At 72.0% G+C, this 17,505-nt stretch overlaps 5 protein-coding genes across 5 annotated transcripts; 1 reads left to right on the top strand and 4 right to left on the bottom strand.

The window, feature by feature from the left end:
* Positions 1 to 222: 222 nt before the first annotated feature.
* On the top strand, positions 223 to 966 carry AURANDRAFT_12599 (hypothetical protein; the record flags this gene model as incomplete). The annotated part of the gene is made up of 1 exon (XM_009039430.1): positions 223 to 966. A coding segment is annotated over one exon (744 nt), but the record flags the coding sequence as incomplete, so codon positions are not given.
* Positions 967 to 2,984: 2,018 nt separating this feature from the next.
* Positions 2,985 to 3,653, bottom strand: AURANDRAFT_64809 (hypothetical protein; the record flags this gene model as incomplete). The annotated part of the gene is made up of 1 exon (XM_009039428.1): positions 2,985 to 3,653. The coding sequence occupies one exon, from the start codon at positions 3,651 to 3,653 to the stop codon at positions 2,985 to 2,987; it is 669 nt and encodes a 222-aa protein (XP_009037676.1).
* A 1,002-nt stretch (positions 3,654 to 4,655) lies between these two features.
* On the bottom strand, positions 4,656 to 6,458 carry AURANDRAFT_64808 (hypothetical protein; the record flags this gene model as incomplete). Its single annotated transcript, XM_009039427.1, has 1 exon — positions 4,656 to 6,458. One exon carries the CDS (start codon positions 6,456 to 6,458, stop codon positions 4,656 to 4,658), a length of 1,803 nt encoding a protein of 600 aa, XP_009037675.1.
* Positions 6,459 to 10,172: 3,714 nt separating this feature from the next.
* Positions 10,173 to 14,988, bottom strand: AURANDRAFT_64807 (hypothetical protein; the record flags this gene model as incomplete). Its single annotated transcript, XM_009039426.1, has 4 exons — positions 10,173 to 11,946; positions 12,122 to 13,177; positions 13,615 to 14,261; positions 14,449 to 14,988. The coding sequence occupies 4 exons, from the start codon at positions 14,986 to 14,988 to the stop codon at positions 10,173 to 10,175; spliced, it is 4,017 nt and encodes a 1,338-aa protein (XP_009037674.1).
* A 287-nt stretch (positions 14,989 to 15,275) lies between these two features.
* On the bottom strand, positions 15,276 to 16,158 carry AURANDRAFT_71796 (hypothetical protein; the record flags this gene model as incomplete). The annotated part of the gene is made up of 1 exon (XM_009039425.1): positions 15,276 to 16,158. The coding sequence occupies one exon, from the start codon at positions 15,837 to 15,839 to the stop codon at positions 15,276 to 15,278; it is 564 nt and encodes a 187-aa protein (XP_009037673.1).
* Positions 16,159 to 17,505: the final 1,347 nt, after the last annotated feature.

Below are 17,505 nucleotides of genomic sequence, written 5' to 3'. Positions count from 1 at the left end.
AACCGTGGTCGGCTTTATCGGTGTCTCCTATCCGAACGCAGCCGTCGCCGCCAATCCGCCGCGGCCGATCCGAACGCAGCCGCCGCAGCCTCTCTCACCTCGTCGAGCATGGCCAAGGTCGATCCCGGCGGCCCGATCACGGAGCGCGCCGACGTCGTCGAGCTGCTCGACAAGGTGCCGCTCACGAAGCTGGAGCAGGACGCGCCGAAGCAGGTCTGCTGCCTCACGGGCGCGACGTCCCTCGTCGGCGCCCACGTCGTGCGGCGGCTGCTCCGCGCGGGCCACACGGTCCACGCGCCGATCCGCGGCGGCGACGACGCGCCGCGCCTCGGCTACCTCAAGGCCATGCCCGGCGCGGCGGAGCGCCTCAAGTTCTTCGGCGGCTGCGACCTCATGGTTCCGGGCTCCTACGACGCGTCCATGGCCGGCTGCGCGACGGTCATCCACGTCGCGAGCCCCTTCTTCATGATCGGCGGCAAGAAGAAGATCCGAGAGAAGCTGATCGACCCCGCGGTCCGGGGCGTCGAGCACCTGCTCGCGAGCTGCTCGAAGACGCCGAGCGTGACGCGCGTCGTCCTCACGGGCACGGTCCTGGCCGCGTCCTGCGACTCGCGCGCCTACTTCAAGGACAAGAACTTCACGGTCGGGCCCGACGACTGGGAGGAGACGTGCTCCGAGAAGGAGCTGCCGTACGTCTATAGCAAGGTCCTCCAGGAGAAGCGCGCCGAGGAGATCGCCGCCGCCCAGAGCCAGTGGACGCTCGTGTCCCTGCTCATCGCGGGGACCTTCGGCCCGCCGTGCGCGGCCGACGGCGCCGGCGTGCCCGTCATGTTCATGAAGCACACCCTCAAGGGCCTCTTCTTCCCGGCCTGCCCGCCCATGGGCTTCCCCATGCACGACATCCGCGACACGGCGGTGTACCACACGCACGCGATGCTCGCGCCCAACGCGAAGGGGCGCTACATCCCGCCCATGCGCTACATCTGGTTCATGGAGTGGGCCAACGCGCTCAAGAAGGACAAGAAGACGAACCAGTTCATGCTCCCGTTTTTCCATCTACCGTTCTTCATGAAGCCCGTCTTCGCCATGATGGCGCCGATCCTCGGCGTCGACGGCGGCTTCGCGAAGCGCCTCTGGCGCACGAACGTGCAGTGGGACTTCTCCAAGAACGGGGACCTCGAGCTCGACAGCGAGCGGTTCACGCCCATCGTGACCAAGGACAGCTGCGTGACCATGTGCGTCGACATGGTCAAGGCGTTCAAGATCTACAAGATCGGCGCGTTCTCGACGTCGATGACGCGCTACAAGTAAGCCCCCCCCGTTCGTTTAGGACCAGGCGAGGGACGCGGGCGCGGAGCTCGACGGCCGGCGGGGCGCGCCGGAGCTCGACGCGGGCCGGTGCCGCGCGGCGCGGCGCCGCGCGGAGAAGCCGCGCGGGTGGTTCGCGGCCGTCGCGGGCCGCGCGGCGACCGCGGGCTTGGCGACGACGGCGACGCGCTCCTTGAGCTTCCGGTGGATGCGGATGGCCGCGGAGAGCCGCGCGAGCTTGTCGTCCGCGCGCGCGCGGAGCGCCGCGCGCGCGGCCGGGTCCGGGTCCGGCCCCCGGTCCGGCGCGCGCGGCCGCCGCGCGCGCTTCCGCTCGTGTTCGGCGTCGCGGGCCGCGCGGAACTTGGCGGCCGCGGCGGCCATGGCCGCGAGCTCCGGGTGCCGGCGGTCGTCGCCCGCCCGCGGGTCCGCGTCGGGCGGGATCGCGGAGATCTCGAGGCGCGGCGTCCGCGGCCGGTGGCCCTGGAGCCGCAGCATCGTCACCTCCTGGTTGAGGGTCCGGTGCCGCTCGTGCTGGCTCTCGAGGCCGCAGTACGTCCGCGGCACGCTCAGGAGGTCGTAGATGCGGTTGATCTCGCGGAACTTGCCCCGGTCGACGCGCCGCGTCGCCGCGTCGACGTAGAGCTGCCAGCGCTCGAAGATGCAGCGCTTGAGGATCGCGCGCGCGACCGACGGCGGCTCGCCGAAATCCGCGAGCGCGCCGACGACGGACGCCTTGCGCCGCGTCACGGCCTCCAGGCGGTCCCGCGCCTCCTCGACGCGCCGCCCGAAGACCTCCGTGAACCAGGACCAGACGCAGCTCCGCAGGATGTAGTGGTCCTCGCTCAGGTCGCACTCCTCGGGCGACTTCATGAGGTGCGTCTCGACCCGGAGGTCGTGGGCCCGCTTCGCGGCCTCGTGGTCCTCGACGGCGGACCGGAGCGTGTGCACCATGCGCTTCACGCCCTCGAGCCGCGCGAGCTCCTCGCGCTTCGCCGCGTCGCGCCGCATCTTCGACGCGACCTTGAGCCGCGAGATCGTCAGCGTCGCTCGCTCGAGCAGGTGGCGGTTGTCGTTCATCTTCACGGACGCGCGCTGCCGGGCCTGGCCCGCGCCGACGGCGTGCTGGAGCTGCGTGCTCCGCGACGCGTTGTGGAGGCCCGGCATGAACTTGCGCAGCAGCGCCTCGTTCTTCTCCTCGGACTGCTCCGCGACGCGCTGCTTCCGCTTCCGCTCCGCGACCGTGGACTGGCGCCGGCCCGCGTGGTCCGCGAAGGCCTGGAGCGCGAGGGACGCCCGCGCGTGCATCGCCGCGTGGCCGCCGCCCTTGGCCTCGCCCAGGGGGATGAAGCTCGGGACCTGGCCGGCCATGCGGTTCGCCGACACGACGCTCGCCGCCGCGTCCTTGAGGTGGTGCTGCGCCTTCATGTGCTGGCTTTTACTCGTAGGGCGGCCGGCGTCGTGCTGCGCCTTCATGGGTTGGCTCTTAGGGCGGCCGGCGCCGTCCGCGCATGCTTCCCCGCATTGTCTATGCTCTCCGAGGACGAGATGTAACCGCCTGCACCATCGATCGTAATTACAATGTTTCCCTTCCGTTGGGGGGGACGACTCGATCATGACGTTCGTCCGGAGGACGCCTATGCTCCAATGGACCCCCCCTCCCATTGCGGGCTCGTACCCTAGGGCGATATGGCGTGGCCGGAGATGCCGAGGTCGATGTGTGGTCGCTTCTCGCCGTCGCCGCGCGGCGTCGCGCCGCCGAGCTCCGCGTCCTCGTCGAAGGTGCCCGGCGCGTTGGGGTTGAGCTGGTCGAAGGCCGTGCCGTCGGCGGCGATGACCTCCTCGACGACGGAGATGTTCCGCTTCTTGCCCGCGGTCGCCGCGGCCGCGGGCTTGTGCGGCTTGCCGGGCGAGCCGCCCGCGATGGGCTTGCCCACGAGGCTCAGGCCGCCCGTGCCGTCGGCGAACTCCATGCCCGGCAGGTCGTCGCCCTCGTCGGCGTCGACGGAGAACGTGCCCGGGCAGTCCGGCCCGAAGGACTCCTCGAGGCCGCTGCCGTCCTTGGCGAAGCACTCCTCGTCGTCGCCGCCGTCGTAGACCGGCAGGTCGCCGAGGTCGTCGTCGTCCTTGGCCTCGCCGTCGTCGCCCACGCGGAGCCGGTCGAGCAGCGCGATGATGTCCGCGCGCGCCGCGCGGTCCTCGTTGGCGACCTCGCGCCACTTGTCGTCGTCCCAGGCGATGCCGGGCGTCTGCGCCACGAGCTTCTCCGCCGTCGGCTTGTCGATGATCTCGGGCCAGCGGCCCTCGGCGTCGAGCAGCGCGCGCGCCGACGTGGCCCCGGCGCCCATCGTCCGTCGACGCCGCGGGCGTTCGAAGGGCAGCCCAACCGGCGCTCGACTGTGCTGCGTCCCCTTCAATAACTAGCCTGTTGCAGGGGTTGAACGGCCGCAAGATTTGGCAGCACTTGCTTTGAACAGAAGCGCGCCCAGCTCCAGAACAAGCTCAAGCTCTCGTGAAGCTCCCCTTCGTCTGTTTCGACGCGCGGCGACCGAAGATGTCGGCCCTGGAGACCGCCGCGCCCGCCTCCGACGACGTCGTCTACCGCGAGTCGCTGAGCCGCGACTCCATGCGGCGCACGAGCAGCAGCCTCAGCGGCTCCGCGGGCTGCCGGTCCCGGGCGGGTTCGGCGCAGTCCGAGGCGTCCCGCGGCGAGTCCATCGGGGGCGAGGTCGACGCGGACCTCGACGCCTGGGCGATCTGGAAGGAGCGGCCGCCGCGCCACTTCCTCGCCGAGGGCGTTTCGGCGGCCGACGGCGGCGGCCGCGGCCGCGGCACGTTCAAGGAGTTCCTGCGCCAGGCCGTCTTCGGCGACCGGGACGCGCGCTTCCGCGACGTCTTCGCGCGGCGCGACGCGGCGGCCGACGCGTCGCCGGAGCCGCCGACCGCGCGGACCGTCGACGACGCGGACCCGGCGCGGACGATCTTCGCCGTGCGCCACCAGCGCTTCTTCCGTGGGGACCCGGACCGTCCCGGGTCGCCGCGGACGCCGGAGCTCGCGCGCGAGGCCCTCCGGCGCGAGGGCCTCGACCGCGAGTCCCTCGCGCGCGCGTCGCGCGGGAGCGTCGTCGTGAGAACGCTGACGTCTCTGCCGTCGGACCCCATGCTCGCGCTCAAGGCCCTCGGCGGCTTGGTCGGTGGCTGCACGCGGGAGCAGGAGACCCGCCCCGGCCCGCCGGCGGGCGACGAGGACCGGCCCCTCTTCGTCGAGGACGGCTCGGCCTGACGACCCCCCGTCCCGCGCGTCGCGCCCCGACGCAATTCGAAGACCCCCGCCCCTTTTTTTTTGTGTACTACGACCGGCCCCCAAAAAAATGCGCTCCTGAGCTCCGGGAGCGCGGGCCCGCGGCGTCGACGACGGCCCGCGCGGCCGCGGGCCAGGGCGCGCCCGGGTCGACGACGGCGACGTCGTCGACGCGGCAGCCGCAGTCCGCGGGCGCCGCGCCGGCGTAGGCCGCGGAGCAGTTCGCGGCGCCAGCGGCGCAGTCGTTGCGCACGGCGCCCTCGTTCCGGCACCAGACGCCGGACACGGCGATGTCGAGCGCCGGCGCGCCGCAGCAGCCCTGGAGGAAGAGGCAGGGCGCGGGGCTCGCGCTCGCGACGTTGTCCGTCGTGTTGAAGTAGCGCGAGCCGTTGTCGTGGTAGAAGCTCCCGACGACGGGCGCGCGGTCCGAGTCGCAGTAGTTGCCGCGCACCGTCGACCCCGGCTGCGGGCCGAGCGTGTAGACGCAGCCGCCGTCGTTGAGCGCGGACACGACGCCGGCGATGCGGTTGCCCACGACGTGGTTGTCGGCCATCCACGTCTGGGTGCCGGCGACGTGCGTGCCCCAGCCCCAGCCGAGGGAGACGGCCGTGTAGCCCGTGTTCGAGATCGCGTTGTGCTCGATCGTCGCCGCGCGGACGTAGGCCGCGAAGATCGCCGCGGCGCCGCGGAACTCGAGGGCGACGTCTCGGACGACGTTGTCCGCGACCGTAAAGCCGGCGTCGCGGTCGGCCGCGGCCGCGGAGACGGCGCGCGCGTCGTCGACGTTGCCCAGTTTGATCGCGCCGCCGGCGAGGGACGCGAAGCGGCAGCGGGCCACGGAGACGTCCTTCGACGCGTTGCCGACGCTCAGCGCGTAGGGCGTGCCGAGGTTCGAAAAGGTGCAGTTGTCGAAGGCCACGCCCGCGCTCGCCGCGACGCCCACGGCGCCCGGCGGCTCGCCCAGGGGCGTGACGGCGCTCTGCGTCGGCACGTAGCCGCCCGGCCGCGACGGCTGGCGCCAGGTCGCGTGGGCGAAGGCGAGGCCCGCGAAGCTGTGGTTCGCGGCGCCGTCGACGACGACGAGCGACTCGAGGACGGGCACGACGGCGTCCGTCGGCGCCGCGTACGGCTCCTCGGCGCTCGGCCGGTAGAAGACGAAGCCGCGCATCGCGACGAAGGCGCCCGGCGCCGGCGGCAGCGACGCGACGTTCTCGACGAGGCCCGGCGGCGGCGGCGGCCCGTTCCCGTCGCGCGCGACGATCGCGGCCCAGCACATCGGCTCGACGGTGAGATTCCCGCCGTCGACCGCCGACAGGACGCAGCGCGGCTCGATCCAGTTCCTGACCTGCCGCGGCCAGCGCAGCTCGACGGCGTCGGCGACCCAGGCCGTCGCGTTCGCGGACGTCGCGTAGCCCGCCGCGGTCGCCGCGAGCCCGAGCGAAGCGCCCTCGACGGTCGCCCGCGCCGCGCGGCGGCCCCGGACCCAGAGCTGGCGCGGGATCGTGCCGTTGAGCGCGTGGTAGTGGACGCCCTCCCACGCGTCGAAGGCGTGGCCCGAGGGCGCGCCGCCGCAGGGCGACCCGTCGACGGCGCACGGCGCCCAGCCGGCGTCGTCGAGGGCCGCGCCGCCGGACAGCGTCGCGCCGGCGCCGTCCCAGACGACGCGCCCGCCGCGCGGGTGCGTGTGCGCTTGGGTGAGGATTAAAGGTTCGTGGAGGGCGTGCACGCCGGGGCCGACGCAGACCGTCACGTCGTCGGACGTCGTCGCCGCGGCCAGGAGCCGCACGAGCGCCGCCGCGGCGCGGTGCAGCCCGCCGGGCTCCGAGGAGGCGACGGACAGGGCGCAGGGCATCGTTCTGCTGCTTCTATGGTGGTCAAGGGCAGCGCGGGAGGCGATTCTTCCAGCCCAGCCTCTCTCAGGAGGGGCATCGTCAACCAAATTCTGCATCTTTTACCCTGCCCACGCCACTGGAAAATCGACGATTTTGGGCACCTCGACCGCGGACCCCCTGCTTGTCTCATCGTGATGGACGTTTATCTGGGGCTCCGGAACCGCAGCCGATCATGCTAGGTCATCGATTGGCACAAGTTATGGCCGAAAATATCGGTTTTTGGAGATTTCCGGCGTGCGCGAGCGCCACGTACGCGTGTCCACCCGACGGCGGCGGGTGCCACGCACGTCCACGCTAGCCCAGGGAGTCCACCCGGGCCCCAGGCGGTCGCGCGGGGCGCCGAAGCGAGTATATACGGCCGTATACGACGCGTTTGTACTGGTTTAGTACGGCTAGGGTGTACTGGCGAGGCACCAACGGCAGGAAAACAGGCGCGCAGAGCACCGTTTCGACGGCCGAGCGTCTTCTGGAGTCGAGACAAGATGTCTCGACGCAACGCCAGCGCCAGTTCGCGTTCGTGGGCGCGTCGTCGCTGTAGACCGTGTTGGTGTCGTTTTCGAGGCGCTGGCAGGAGGCGCCCAAGCTGTTGCTGTCGAGTGCCGCGTTCACCTGACGCGCGGGCCAGCGGAGCCCCGGTGATCGGTCGTGAGAGGGTATCGGAACCGCTCTGGACGTCCAGGGGCGTCGCGGCGCCGCACACTGGCTCGTTTTGACCGCCGCCAATCGATGAGAATCGAGGAATCGAGGCCGTAGGGTGGTCCGACGGTGGAGCTGTCCGGGTTTCGCGAGACATGTTCTTCGTAGCAACCCTCTCCGCACTCCCTCCGGAGAAACCCGGACAGCTAGGTCCGGAACACGTCCAACACGCGCCAGCCGTCTCGAGAGAACGCTCCGACGAGGCCGTTGCGTTTTCGACGACGCCCGGACCGTTTCGCGCGCGGCGTCTTCGCAGTGGTCTGGCCACGCACGGTCCCGAGGCACATGCGGGAGCGCGCGGCCCCACTCCCCGGGGGCGCCGCGCACGCGCTGTCGCGGCGGCCGCTCTCCGAGCCGCTCGAGGGCCTCACCCAAAGTCAAGTTTGACCGGGTGGGCAGGGTAAATCTTTTTGGCGAGCTGCGGTGACAGCTGAGCGGCGCCGCGCATTTGCTCGTCGACTGTGTACACTATTGCCGACGCGCAGCGTACCGCATGCACCCGATGCTGCCGCCGCGGCGCCTGCTCGTCGCGCTGCTCCTCGTCGCGGGCACGCGCGCGCGACGGAGCTGCCGCTGGGACGGCGACGACAGCCCCGTGGACACCGCGCACGCGGCGCGCGTGCTCGCGGACTTCGCCGTCGCCAACGACCTGCCGCCGCGGCCCGCGGCGCGCCGCGTCGCCGGCGCGGCCGTCGGCGACGCGGAGCGCGGGCGGCGCTGGTTCGGCGACGTCATGGGCGTCCGCATGCTCGTCTCGACGCTGCCCGCCGCGGCGGCGTCGCGGCTCCCGGCGCTCGCGGACTTCCTGCGCGCGTCCGAGCCGCGGTGGCGCGGCCTCGCCGACGACCCCGAGTGGCCGAAGGCGGAGCGGTCCCAGGTGACGAGCAAGTACCGGCGCTACAACGCGCTCGCCGAGGCCGTAAACTCCGACGACGCGACGGTCGCGCGCGCGGGCCGCGAGCTCAAGAAGGCGCTCGGCGCGCGCCTCGCGGAGCTCATGACGCGCTACGCGGCGGCGGACCCGCCCTGCGACCCGGCGCGGCGCCGCCGGCTCAAGGTCGTCGACGCGGACTTCCTCGGGCCCGGGCCGGCGTCCCGTGGCCGTGACCATTTTCGAGAGATTTCGAGTGGGAAAACACTGAGAAATCGTCACCGTCGTGCTTGGTAGGCCCGGGCAGCCATCGCACGCGCCGGCCGTCGAGGTCCAGTCCTGGCTCAACGCGCACCGCGCGGCGGTGCCCGGCGAGGACTCGCTGAGCGTGCACACGCACCACTTCTCCTGGCACGGCTACCTGCTCCTCGACGCCGCGGGGACGAACACGACGTACCACGCGCCGCCGCCGGAGCCGGGCGCGCCGCGGCCGCTCTTCAACCTCGGCAACAGCGACGGCGTTTTGGTGCTGCTCTGCGGCGGCGTCGAGCACGCCGTGCCGCCGGTGGCGGCCTCGGAGCGGCCGCGGCTCTCCATGGCGTTCGACTTCGCCTTCTCCTTCGACTACGGCGGCCGCGCCGTCGCGCACCCGGGCGCGGAGTTTGGGTGGACGGGCGGCGCGCGCGAGCTCGCGAGCGACGGCGTCCGCAACTCCTGGGCGAACCTCCTCTCCGCGGGCGAGCTCCGGGCCGCGCTCGGGGGCGACGCGCCGGCGGCCTACGACTGGAGGGCGGTCCAGGCCGACGCCGAGCGGGCGGGCGACAGCTTCTGGGCCGGCGTCGTCGACGTCGCGGGTCTGCTGCGCGACGGCGGGGGCGACCTCTAAAGTTTGAGTAGAGGGGTCGTGGGCTCTAGGTGTCGAGGTTCGCGAGTCGCTGTCCGGCCTCACCGACCCCCGGCCAAATCGGCAGCTCGTGCTTCGAGCTCGTGCCTCCGCAAGCGCTCTGACATCTCCTCGGACACCAGCATCACCTCTCCATCGTCATCGAGGACCACCGCGCGCGCGCGCGCTACCACGAGCAGACGCGGGCGAAGGGCCGCGTGGGTCTGGACCCCAAGGGCAAGCGCAAGCACGTCTCCCCGGAGGAGGTCCAGGCCATGAGCGAGTGGGGCAAGAAGTACCGCGCCGACGTCGCGTCCGGCGAGCACGTCCCGCGCAAGTACGACGAGGAGGAGAACGTCGAGTCGATGATCAAGGAGCTGGAATCGAAGCGAGCCCGGAGCGACACGACGCGGGGCCTCCTGGCGAAGCGCATCGAGGCGAGCCACGACATGAGCATCGAGCTGCCGACGGGCATCCGCCGCGCGACGGAGGGCCGCTACGCCATCCATGGCGACATCGCCGTCGAGGCCGGCGCGTCCTTCGACAATACGCCCTCGACGGACCTCGCCGCCGTCGTCGCGCGCCTGAAGCAGGCGCGCGCGCTCTCCGGCGTGAAGGAGCGCGCGCCGCGGACGCTGCCCGCGGGCGTCGCGAAGTGCGAGGACGGCAAGTTCTGGACGAGCTTCAACCATGCGAAGGGCATGGTCTCCCTGCGCGCCTGCGGCCAGATCATCTACTTCGAGACCGCCGAGGCGGCCGCCGCGGCCATCGCGCGGTTCCGCGCAGCGACGAAGAAGGAGCAGCGCGCGATGATCAACAAGCAGCTCAGGTGCTGCAAGTGCGGGCAGCTGTTTCCGGCCGGGAAGAGCTCGCTCAAGCGCCGGCAGGCCGTGGATCGCCTCGAGGACCACGAGGAGACGTGCGCGCGCTAAAAATTACGGCATCGACGGCGCGCGCGACGCCTGCGCGAACGCCGCGGGCCGACGCGCCGCGCCGGTTCGCGGGCGACGCGCTCGCGAAGATCTCGGAGCACGTCCGCGCGGCGCTCGCGGAGGCGTTCCGGGTGCCTGGCGCCGAGTTCGCGCTCCTCCTCGAGGACGGCCTCCGCGTCGCCGGCGACTTCCCCGTCGTCGAGCGCCGCTCCGCTGCCTGACCCGTCCGCCCCCCCGCGCGCGCCCGGCTGTATAAAGACTTCTGCACGAGCCGGTCGCCGGGTCGCCCGCTTTAGTTCGGCGCGCGCCGCCGCCGGCGCCCCTTGGGCCCCTTCGCGCGCCCCCCGGGCTTCCGCCGGCCCTGCGCGACGCCGAGGCCGCAGGTCGGGCTGATCGCGTCGTAGATCTGCTCGTCCGGCCCGGGCTTGCGCTTGCGGCCCGCCGCGTCGCGCCCGTCGTAGACCGACGGGAGGAGCTCGACGTCCGGCGGGTAGCCCAGCGCGGCGAGCGCGGCGCCGACGCCCGGCGCGGCGCGCTGGAGCGCGTTCGCCGCCGCGGACACCGCGTAGCACTGGCTCTTGACGGCGGCGACGGCGGCGACGCGCGGCCCGAGCCCCCGGTCCTTGCGGAGGTGCGCCGACGAGATGAGGTCCGACACGGGCAACTTGTGCGCGTCCTTGGCCGGCAGGCCGCCCGCGTAGTCTAAAAACGCCGCGACCTTGTTGCGCGCGCCCTGCATCTGGACGCGGAGGGACCCGTCCTTCATCCTCTCGCTCTTGAAGTGGCCCCGCGTCAGGTCGCCGAAGGACGCCTTGACGAGCAGGTCGCAGACGGGCTTCGCGTGCCGGTACGACGCCTCGTGGCCGCCGAACGTCGCGCGCCACGTCTCCAGCTTGTCGCCGATGGTCCGCTCGCCGTGCGCGTCGCCGAAGACCCAGCGCAGCAGGTCGTCGGCGTGCGCCGCGCCCGCGTCGCCGCTGTCGGCCGGGCAGCCCCGCTTCTCCGCGCCCGCCGCCGCGCACGCGGCGCCGCCGCTCAGGTCCTCGATGCGCGCGAGCCGGTAGCGGCCCGGCCCGAGCCGGGCCCCCGCCGCGACGACGGCGAGCTGCTCGTCGGCCCAGAATTGCGCGAAGAGCAGGCGCCAGAGGAGGGCGTCGTGGAAGAGGCGCGGGCACGAGAACGGCGCCGCGGCGCCGTCGGCCGCGGCCGCGACGGCCGCGTCGCCCGCGATCGCGCGCCTCGCGGCCGCGGCGTGGTCCTCGAGCGCCGCGGCGCCCCAGTAGAGCCGCCAGGCGTCCAGCGACCCCTCGAGATGCGTCGTGCCCACCGTGCGGACGTCGCGCGCGACGTGGAGGAAGCGGAACTTCGGGAACGCGACGCCCCACGAGTTGAGGTAGAAGAACGCGCGCGGCTCCTTCCAGCCCCAGACCCGGCCCGTCGCCGCGGCCTCGCGCGCGACGGCGCTCATGTTGAGGGAGAAGGCGCAGAGCGCGGCGAGCTCGCGGCGCCGCGACGCGGCGGGGAACGCGGCCCGGTCGAAGAGGAAGCCGCCGCTCCCGACGGCCGGGAGGAGCTTGTCGAGGACGCCGTCGGCCGGCCGGTCGAAGTCGTCCATGCCCGCGTCGCGCATGGCCGCGGCGTCGTTCGTGGCGTCGTTCGTGTCGCGGCCGTTGACGAGCGCGCCCGCGGCGCGGAGCAGCGAGACCACGGACCGCGTGCCCGAGCCGCCCTGGCCCGCGACGACGAGCGGCGGGCCCGCGGCGGCCGCGTCCGCGGGGTTTTCAAAGGCCGCGCAGGCGCCGTCGCGCGGGAAGTGGCCGTTGGGCGGCGCCGGCGCGAAGAGGCGCCGCGCGGCGGCCGCGTCGCCGGCCCGGCGGCCGAGGAGCGCGACCTGGAGCTCGCCGAAGCGGTTTCGCGCGTCCGCGTCGTCGGCGAGGGACGCGGGCGTCGCGTCCATCGCGTCGCCCGCCGCGTCGCGCCAGCGCGGCGCGCCGTGTGCCGAGACGTCGTCGGCGACGTCGAAGTTCTGGAGCCGCGCGTAGCTCGCGAGCGCGCGCTCGAGGTACCTGCGTGGAAATCAAATCTTCAACCCGAGTTCAATGTGCGCGTAATCGAACGGTTCGACGCGAGCATTTCCGCCGTGCTTCGAGCACTCGACGAGAGCCATCGATTCGTCCAAAAATCAGCCGAATCGACTTCGATTTGACCGAGCGAGAGAGTTCTGAAGTTTGGTTGGGATACCCCAGCTCGCTGTTTGATTTCCACACCGCGAGGTACTCGAGGCCCCTGGCCGCGGTGCCGACGGCGAGCGCGGCGCGGCGCCCGCGCGCGCCCATGGCCGCGGCGTCCGCCGGGTTTCGCCGGAGGCCGTCGACGGCCGCCGCGACGTCGCCGCAGAAGCGCTTCTCCGCGGCGGCGCGGGTTCGCTCGTCCGCGCGGACGTCGTCGGCCGCGGCGCCGACGGCGACGTAGTCGACGCCCTCCGTCAGGTTCCCGCCGGCGACCATGGGCCAGGCCGCCGTGATCAAATCCTCGAAGCGCGACGCCCGGTCCATGAGCACGGGCGCGCCGCAGGCGAGGTAGTACTTGAGGCCGTTCGACGTCGAGATGCCGTCGAGGTAGAGGAGCGCCTCTTTCGCGCAGATGGCCCCGTGGTCGCCGAAGCCGTAGTTCAACAGCTTGAACGACGCGGGCCCCGCCCCGGCGGCCGCCGCGGCCTCGATGGCCCGTCGCGCCTCCGTCGCGTCGACGCCCGCGCCCCGCGCGCGCGTCGCGTCGCCGGCGGCGCCGCCGCGGTCGACGACGTCGACGCCGCCGGGCTCGACGACGTCGAGGCGGTCGTCGCCGGCGTCGCAGGCCGTCGTCACGGTCCAGCGGCGCCAGTTGCCGACGCCGCCGCTGAACTGGACGCGCGCGTCGTAGGGCTCCGCGAGCGCGTGCGGGTTCGCCGCGGAGGGGTCGTGGTTCAGATTCGTGAGCCGGAAGCGCCGCGCGACCATGGCCTCCGCGGAGTAGCCGCGGAAGCCCCGCACGGTGCCGCGCCAGAACGCGCCGGACCGCTCGCGCGCCGCCGCCGGCGCGACGTCGTCGACGTCGCCGCCCTCGAGGCGGAACGTGTCGAAGGACGGCAGCAGCCACTGCCGGTCCGCCGGCGCGGAGCGTTTGAACCGCGCCTGCGCGAAGAGCGGCGGCAGCGTCGCGCTCGCGGGGCCGGGCACGTCCATGGGCATGACCACGAGGTCGACGTCCGGGAGCGACGGGTAGCGCCGGAGCAGCTCGTGGAAGACCGCGAGGAACCTGTGCCGAATTCCACCGCTGGTTTGGGCGGTCCTGACCAAACTTCAGAATTCTCTAGCTCGGTCAAATCGACGTCGATTCGGCTGACTTTTGGACAAGTCGATTGCTCTCATCGAGTTCTCGAAGCACGGTGAAAATTCTTGTGTCAAAACATTCGAATACGCTCACATTGAAGTCGAGTTGAAGGTTTGGAATCCACACAGCGAGGAACGTCGGGCATCGGAAGACGTGCGCCGTGCCCATGAGCTCGCCTGCGCGCGAATCACATCGTCCACCCGACGTCGATGGGCGCGTCATCGGACCCGACGCTTCGGCCGTGGTTCGAGCGCTCGACGAGAGCCATCGAGTCGTCCAAACATCAGCCGCGTCGATGGGACCGAGCGCGAGCGTTCCGAAGTTCGGCCCCGACGTCCCGGCTCGCCGGTCGATGTCCACACGGCAGCTCGCGGTCCTCGGCGTAGGCCGCGTAGAGTCGTCCGCGGTACGTCGTCACGCGCAGGCCCCGGCGGAGCGGGTCCCACGGGCGGTGGAACGCCGCGTCGACGCCCGCGCGCTCGAAGCCGCCGGCCCAGGGCGCCGCGTCGCGCTCGAGGAACGCCCACGTCGCCGGGAGCCGGCCCCAGAAGCCGTCGGCCGCGCGCGCCGCGCGCTTCGCGGCGGTCTTGGCGCCGTCGACGGCGACGTAGGCCGCCGCGGCGTCGCGCCGCGCCGCGGCCTCCGCCGCCGCGGCGGCCGCCGCCGCCGCGCGCGCGTCCGCGGCCGCGACGCACGTCGCCGAACCGCCGTGCGCTCGCAGCGTCGCCGCGAAGCGGTGCGCCGCGGCCGCGTAGACCGCGAGGTCCGCCCAGTCGCGCGGGTCCCGCGCCGGGCCCGCGGGCGCCTTGGGCCCGCGGCGCACGTCGGCGACCTCGGCCTTGGAAGGCGCGGGCAGCCGCAACGCGCGGTGGAAGAGGCACACGGACGTCGCCCAGTCCTCGAACAGGCCGACGAAGCGCATGGTCCGGAGCCGCTGGGTCGCCAGGGCGACGTCGCCCGGGACCACGGCGGCCGCGGCGACGCAGGGCTTCCCGAGGAGCATGCGCGCCTGCGCGGGAAAAGGGTGCGAAATTCCCAACTTCACAGGCTCCTCTCTCGGCCGTTTTCCACTCGTTTCGGCCGATTCTTGGACGAGCGATCATCTCTCGGAACGGTCTCGAAGCGCGGATGCGTTTCCCGGAACGCGCGCGCGCGGAACACTCACGTTGAAGCGAACTTGAAAATCCTGCCCTGACGCGCGCCGCGCAGCCCACGAGCTCGGGCCGCGCGCCGAGGCCCGCCGCCGTGAGGTTCGCCGCGCGCGCGAAGATCGCGTTCCGCTCGCGCCGCTTCGCGCCCCGGAGGCTCCCGGCCGTCGCCGCCTGGTGCGCCAGCGACGCGAGGCGCGCGCCGGGCTCGCGGAAGAGGCCCGCGTACGCGCGATGCGGCTCGAGGGGCGCGTGGCCGTCGACCGCGGCCGCGACGGCGTCGCGGCACCTTCGGCTCCGCTTCGCGAGCGCCTCGAGCAGGCACTCGGCCTGGGCCCGGCCCTCGCAGGACCGCATGGCCGACGGGACGCCCTCGAGCTTCACGCCGTCGCACGCGCGGAACGCGCGCGCGACCGAGAGCGCGAAGGACGCGCCGACCTTCGGCACGTGCAGCCATCTCAAATCGCTCGTCGCCGCGGGCGCCGCCTTCGGCCAGGGCGTCGCGCCCAAGCCACACGGGCATGCGAGCGGCGCGTCGTCGGCGCCGGCGAGGGCCGTCGCGAGGAGGAGGAGGAGCGCTCGGCGCATCGCGTCGAGGCCTGGGAGCGGCGGCGCAGGGCGACGACCGGTCGGCCGCGTGCGTCGCGAATTGCCCGGCCCGCGCACAGGCGACGACCACCGGTGCGTCGAGGGACCCGTCGCCTAAAAAAAACTCCACAAAATCCACAAGTGCTAGTAGTACGCCCTACTACTAGGCCTGAGTCGGGAGCGCTCGAGCCATGAAAGGCGGCCTGAAGCGGACGACGGGCAGTTTACTTGTGAGGGAGGAGGAATGCCTGGCCGGGAGGGGATGTGGCCTACTTCGCTTCGGCTACCTAGGACGCGGTGACGACGGGCGGTCCGGAGTCGCCCTTGTAGTCCACCGTGCGGACGAGCTTGCCGCCGGCGTAATGGAGATGCTGCATGCGACATCCCGGCGCTGACTGTACTGCATTTGACGTGAAGGTGATGTCTAGGTCCGGACGCGCCTTGGAAAGCGCGCGCAAAGCCTTGCCGCCGAGGTAGGAGTAAGGTCCTCGTCCGCCGGGGGTCGTGGGATCGAACATGTCGCCCGACTCGTAGCGCAGGACCTTGAGCGACGAATTGGTCGCGAGCGCTTCGGCGAGCGAGGTCGTCCCATCCGAGTCGATGCCGTTATCGTTCAGGCGCAGCTCGCGGAGCGCGTCGTTGCCGCCGGGACGGAGCGCCTTGCCGAACGCCTTCGCGGCGATGATGCCGATCTGGTTCCGGGACAGGATGAGCGTCTTCACGGTCCGGTTCGTCTCGAGCGCCGCCGCGAGCTTTTCCGCGCCGTAATCGCTGATTTCGTTGTTCGAGAGATCCAAGACTTCGATGGACGTGTTCGCAGCCAGGCCCGCGGCGAACTTCTTCAGGCCCATGCCCGCCGGGGGGCCGGAGATACCGCCGCCCACGAGGGTCCCGGCGAGGACGAGCTTCTTCGCCTTGCACGTCGGCCGACCGATGGCCTCGCCGAGCGCGTTCGCTCCCTTGACGCCGAGCGGCTTGTTGCCCCAGGCTTTTCGCTCCAAGCTCAGATCGCACTCCTCATTGGACACGCACACGACCGCGGCGTCGACAGAGCCGCGGCGGACGAGCTCGCGAAGCTCATCGTGGGTCTCGGACCCCGTGAGCTCGACGCCGGGTAGGCCCGGTGACGATTCCTCGTCGGACGTAGGATAAGAACTTCATCACGAGGCGAACGACGAGTCAACCAAATTCCTATGGCGCTGCAACGTTAGGCCGTCTCTGGCTGGCTCCAGGGCGCCTGGGAGCCCCATTCCGTGCCTCCGCGGGCCATAGCGCTGCCCACCGGCCGCTGCAGGTGGTCGACGACGTACCCGAAGGTCCCACGGGGTCGGGCGACCCTCTCCGGCGTCCTCCGTGCAATGCAGGGGCGGGGCTGCCGCGATCCCGAGTCGCTTCGCGGAGGCGGGATCGTCGAGCGGGTATGCTCTACGCTGCGAGGCCGGGAAGGTCGGGAGCCGGTCCGTGGGCACGTGGGAACATCTGGGGCGACGGATCGCTGCTGTGGCGATCATGAGTTCTGCCACGCGGCTGCCGCAGTGCGCTCCTCGGGGTGCTATTTCAACGCGCGTCCGCGTGAGCGCTTCTCGACGGAGCGCGGCGGAGATCTACGGCGCAGAGCCCAGCCAATACTCTATGAAACGGTTCCCGACACTGACTCATGTCCACACGCGCGCGCGCGCGCCGCCGCCGCCGCCGCCGCCGCCGTCGTCGCCGCAGCAGCAGCAGCAGCTGATGATGATGACGACGGCAACGACGACGTCCTAGAGCGCTTCAGACTGCCCGAGACATACCTAGAACCGATCCCAGACGTTGTGGGCGCTCAAAACGGCACATTTCTGGTGCTGAGCGCGTGTTCGTCCGCAATCCCCGCGTTGAGCGCGGTGCCGGCGGAGCTAGTGTGCGTCATAACACCTCTGCGCGGACGTCCCAGGGGCGTCGCGGGGGCGCCTCCCGCCCGTACCGGCCGCTCGACAAGCAGCGACCTTGGGCCGTACCCCAAAACACGCGTTGAGCGGCGTGTCCGCCACGCGGCCCGCCGCAGACTCGCGGGCTCGTCGCCGACGTCAGCCGCCTGCGACGCGTTCTACGTGCCACCGCCGGCCACGAAGTCGTCCCGCACCCGGAATGGACCGTATCCGATGCCGTCGGCCGCCGGGAGGCACGTAGCGACGATTTAGCGGTCATTTGGGGATGGGTCGCGAGACACACACGCGTCGACGACGCGGCCCCTGTAGGGCGTCTCCTACGTGCCGGCGCCGGCCACCGCGTTCATGCGCGTCGAATATCAACGGAACCCGTCGCCCTAGGCCGCGTGGGACCGCGTGCTGACGCTCAAAGGGGTCGTCGCGGACGACTCCCCCGAGGCGTGTCTGCGTCGCCAACGAGGACCATCTACGGCGTGTTCAAGTTCCAGGTGCCGACGCTGCTCCCGGCGGTCATGCGCGGCTGGCGCGAAAGGTACCCGACGCAGCAGGCCGCGGGGAACCCCGTGGCGACGGTCTACGGGTGCCAACACTA

The sequence above is a fragment of the Aureococcus anophagefferens genome (genome assembly GCF_000186865.1).
Source record: "Aureococcus anophagefferens unplaced genomic scaffold AURANscaffold_11, whole genome shotgun sequence".
In the NCBI taxonomy this organism is placed as follows: domain Eukaryota; class Pelagophyceae; order Pelagomonadales; family Pelagomonadaceae; genus Aureococcus; species Aureococcus anophagefferens.
Note: the sequence above shows the minus strand (reverse complement) of the source record. Positions and strands in the feature narration are given on the sequence as shown.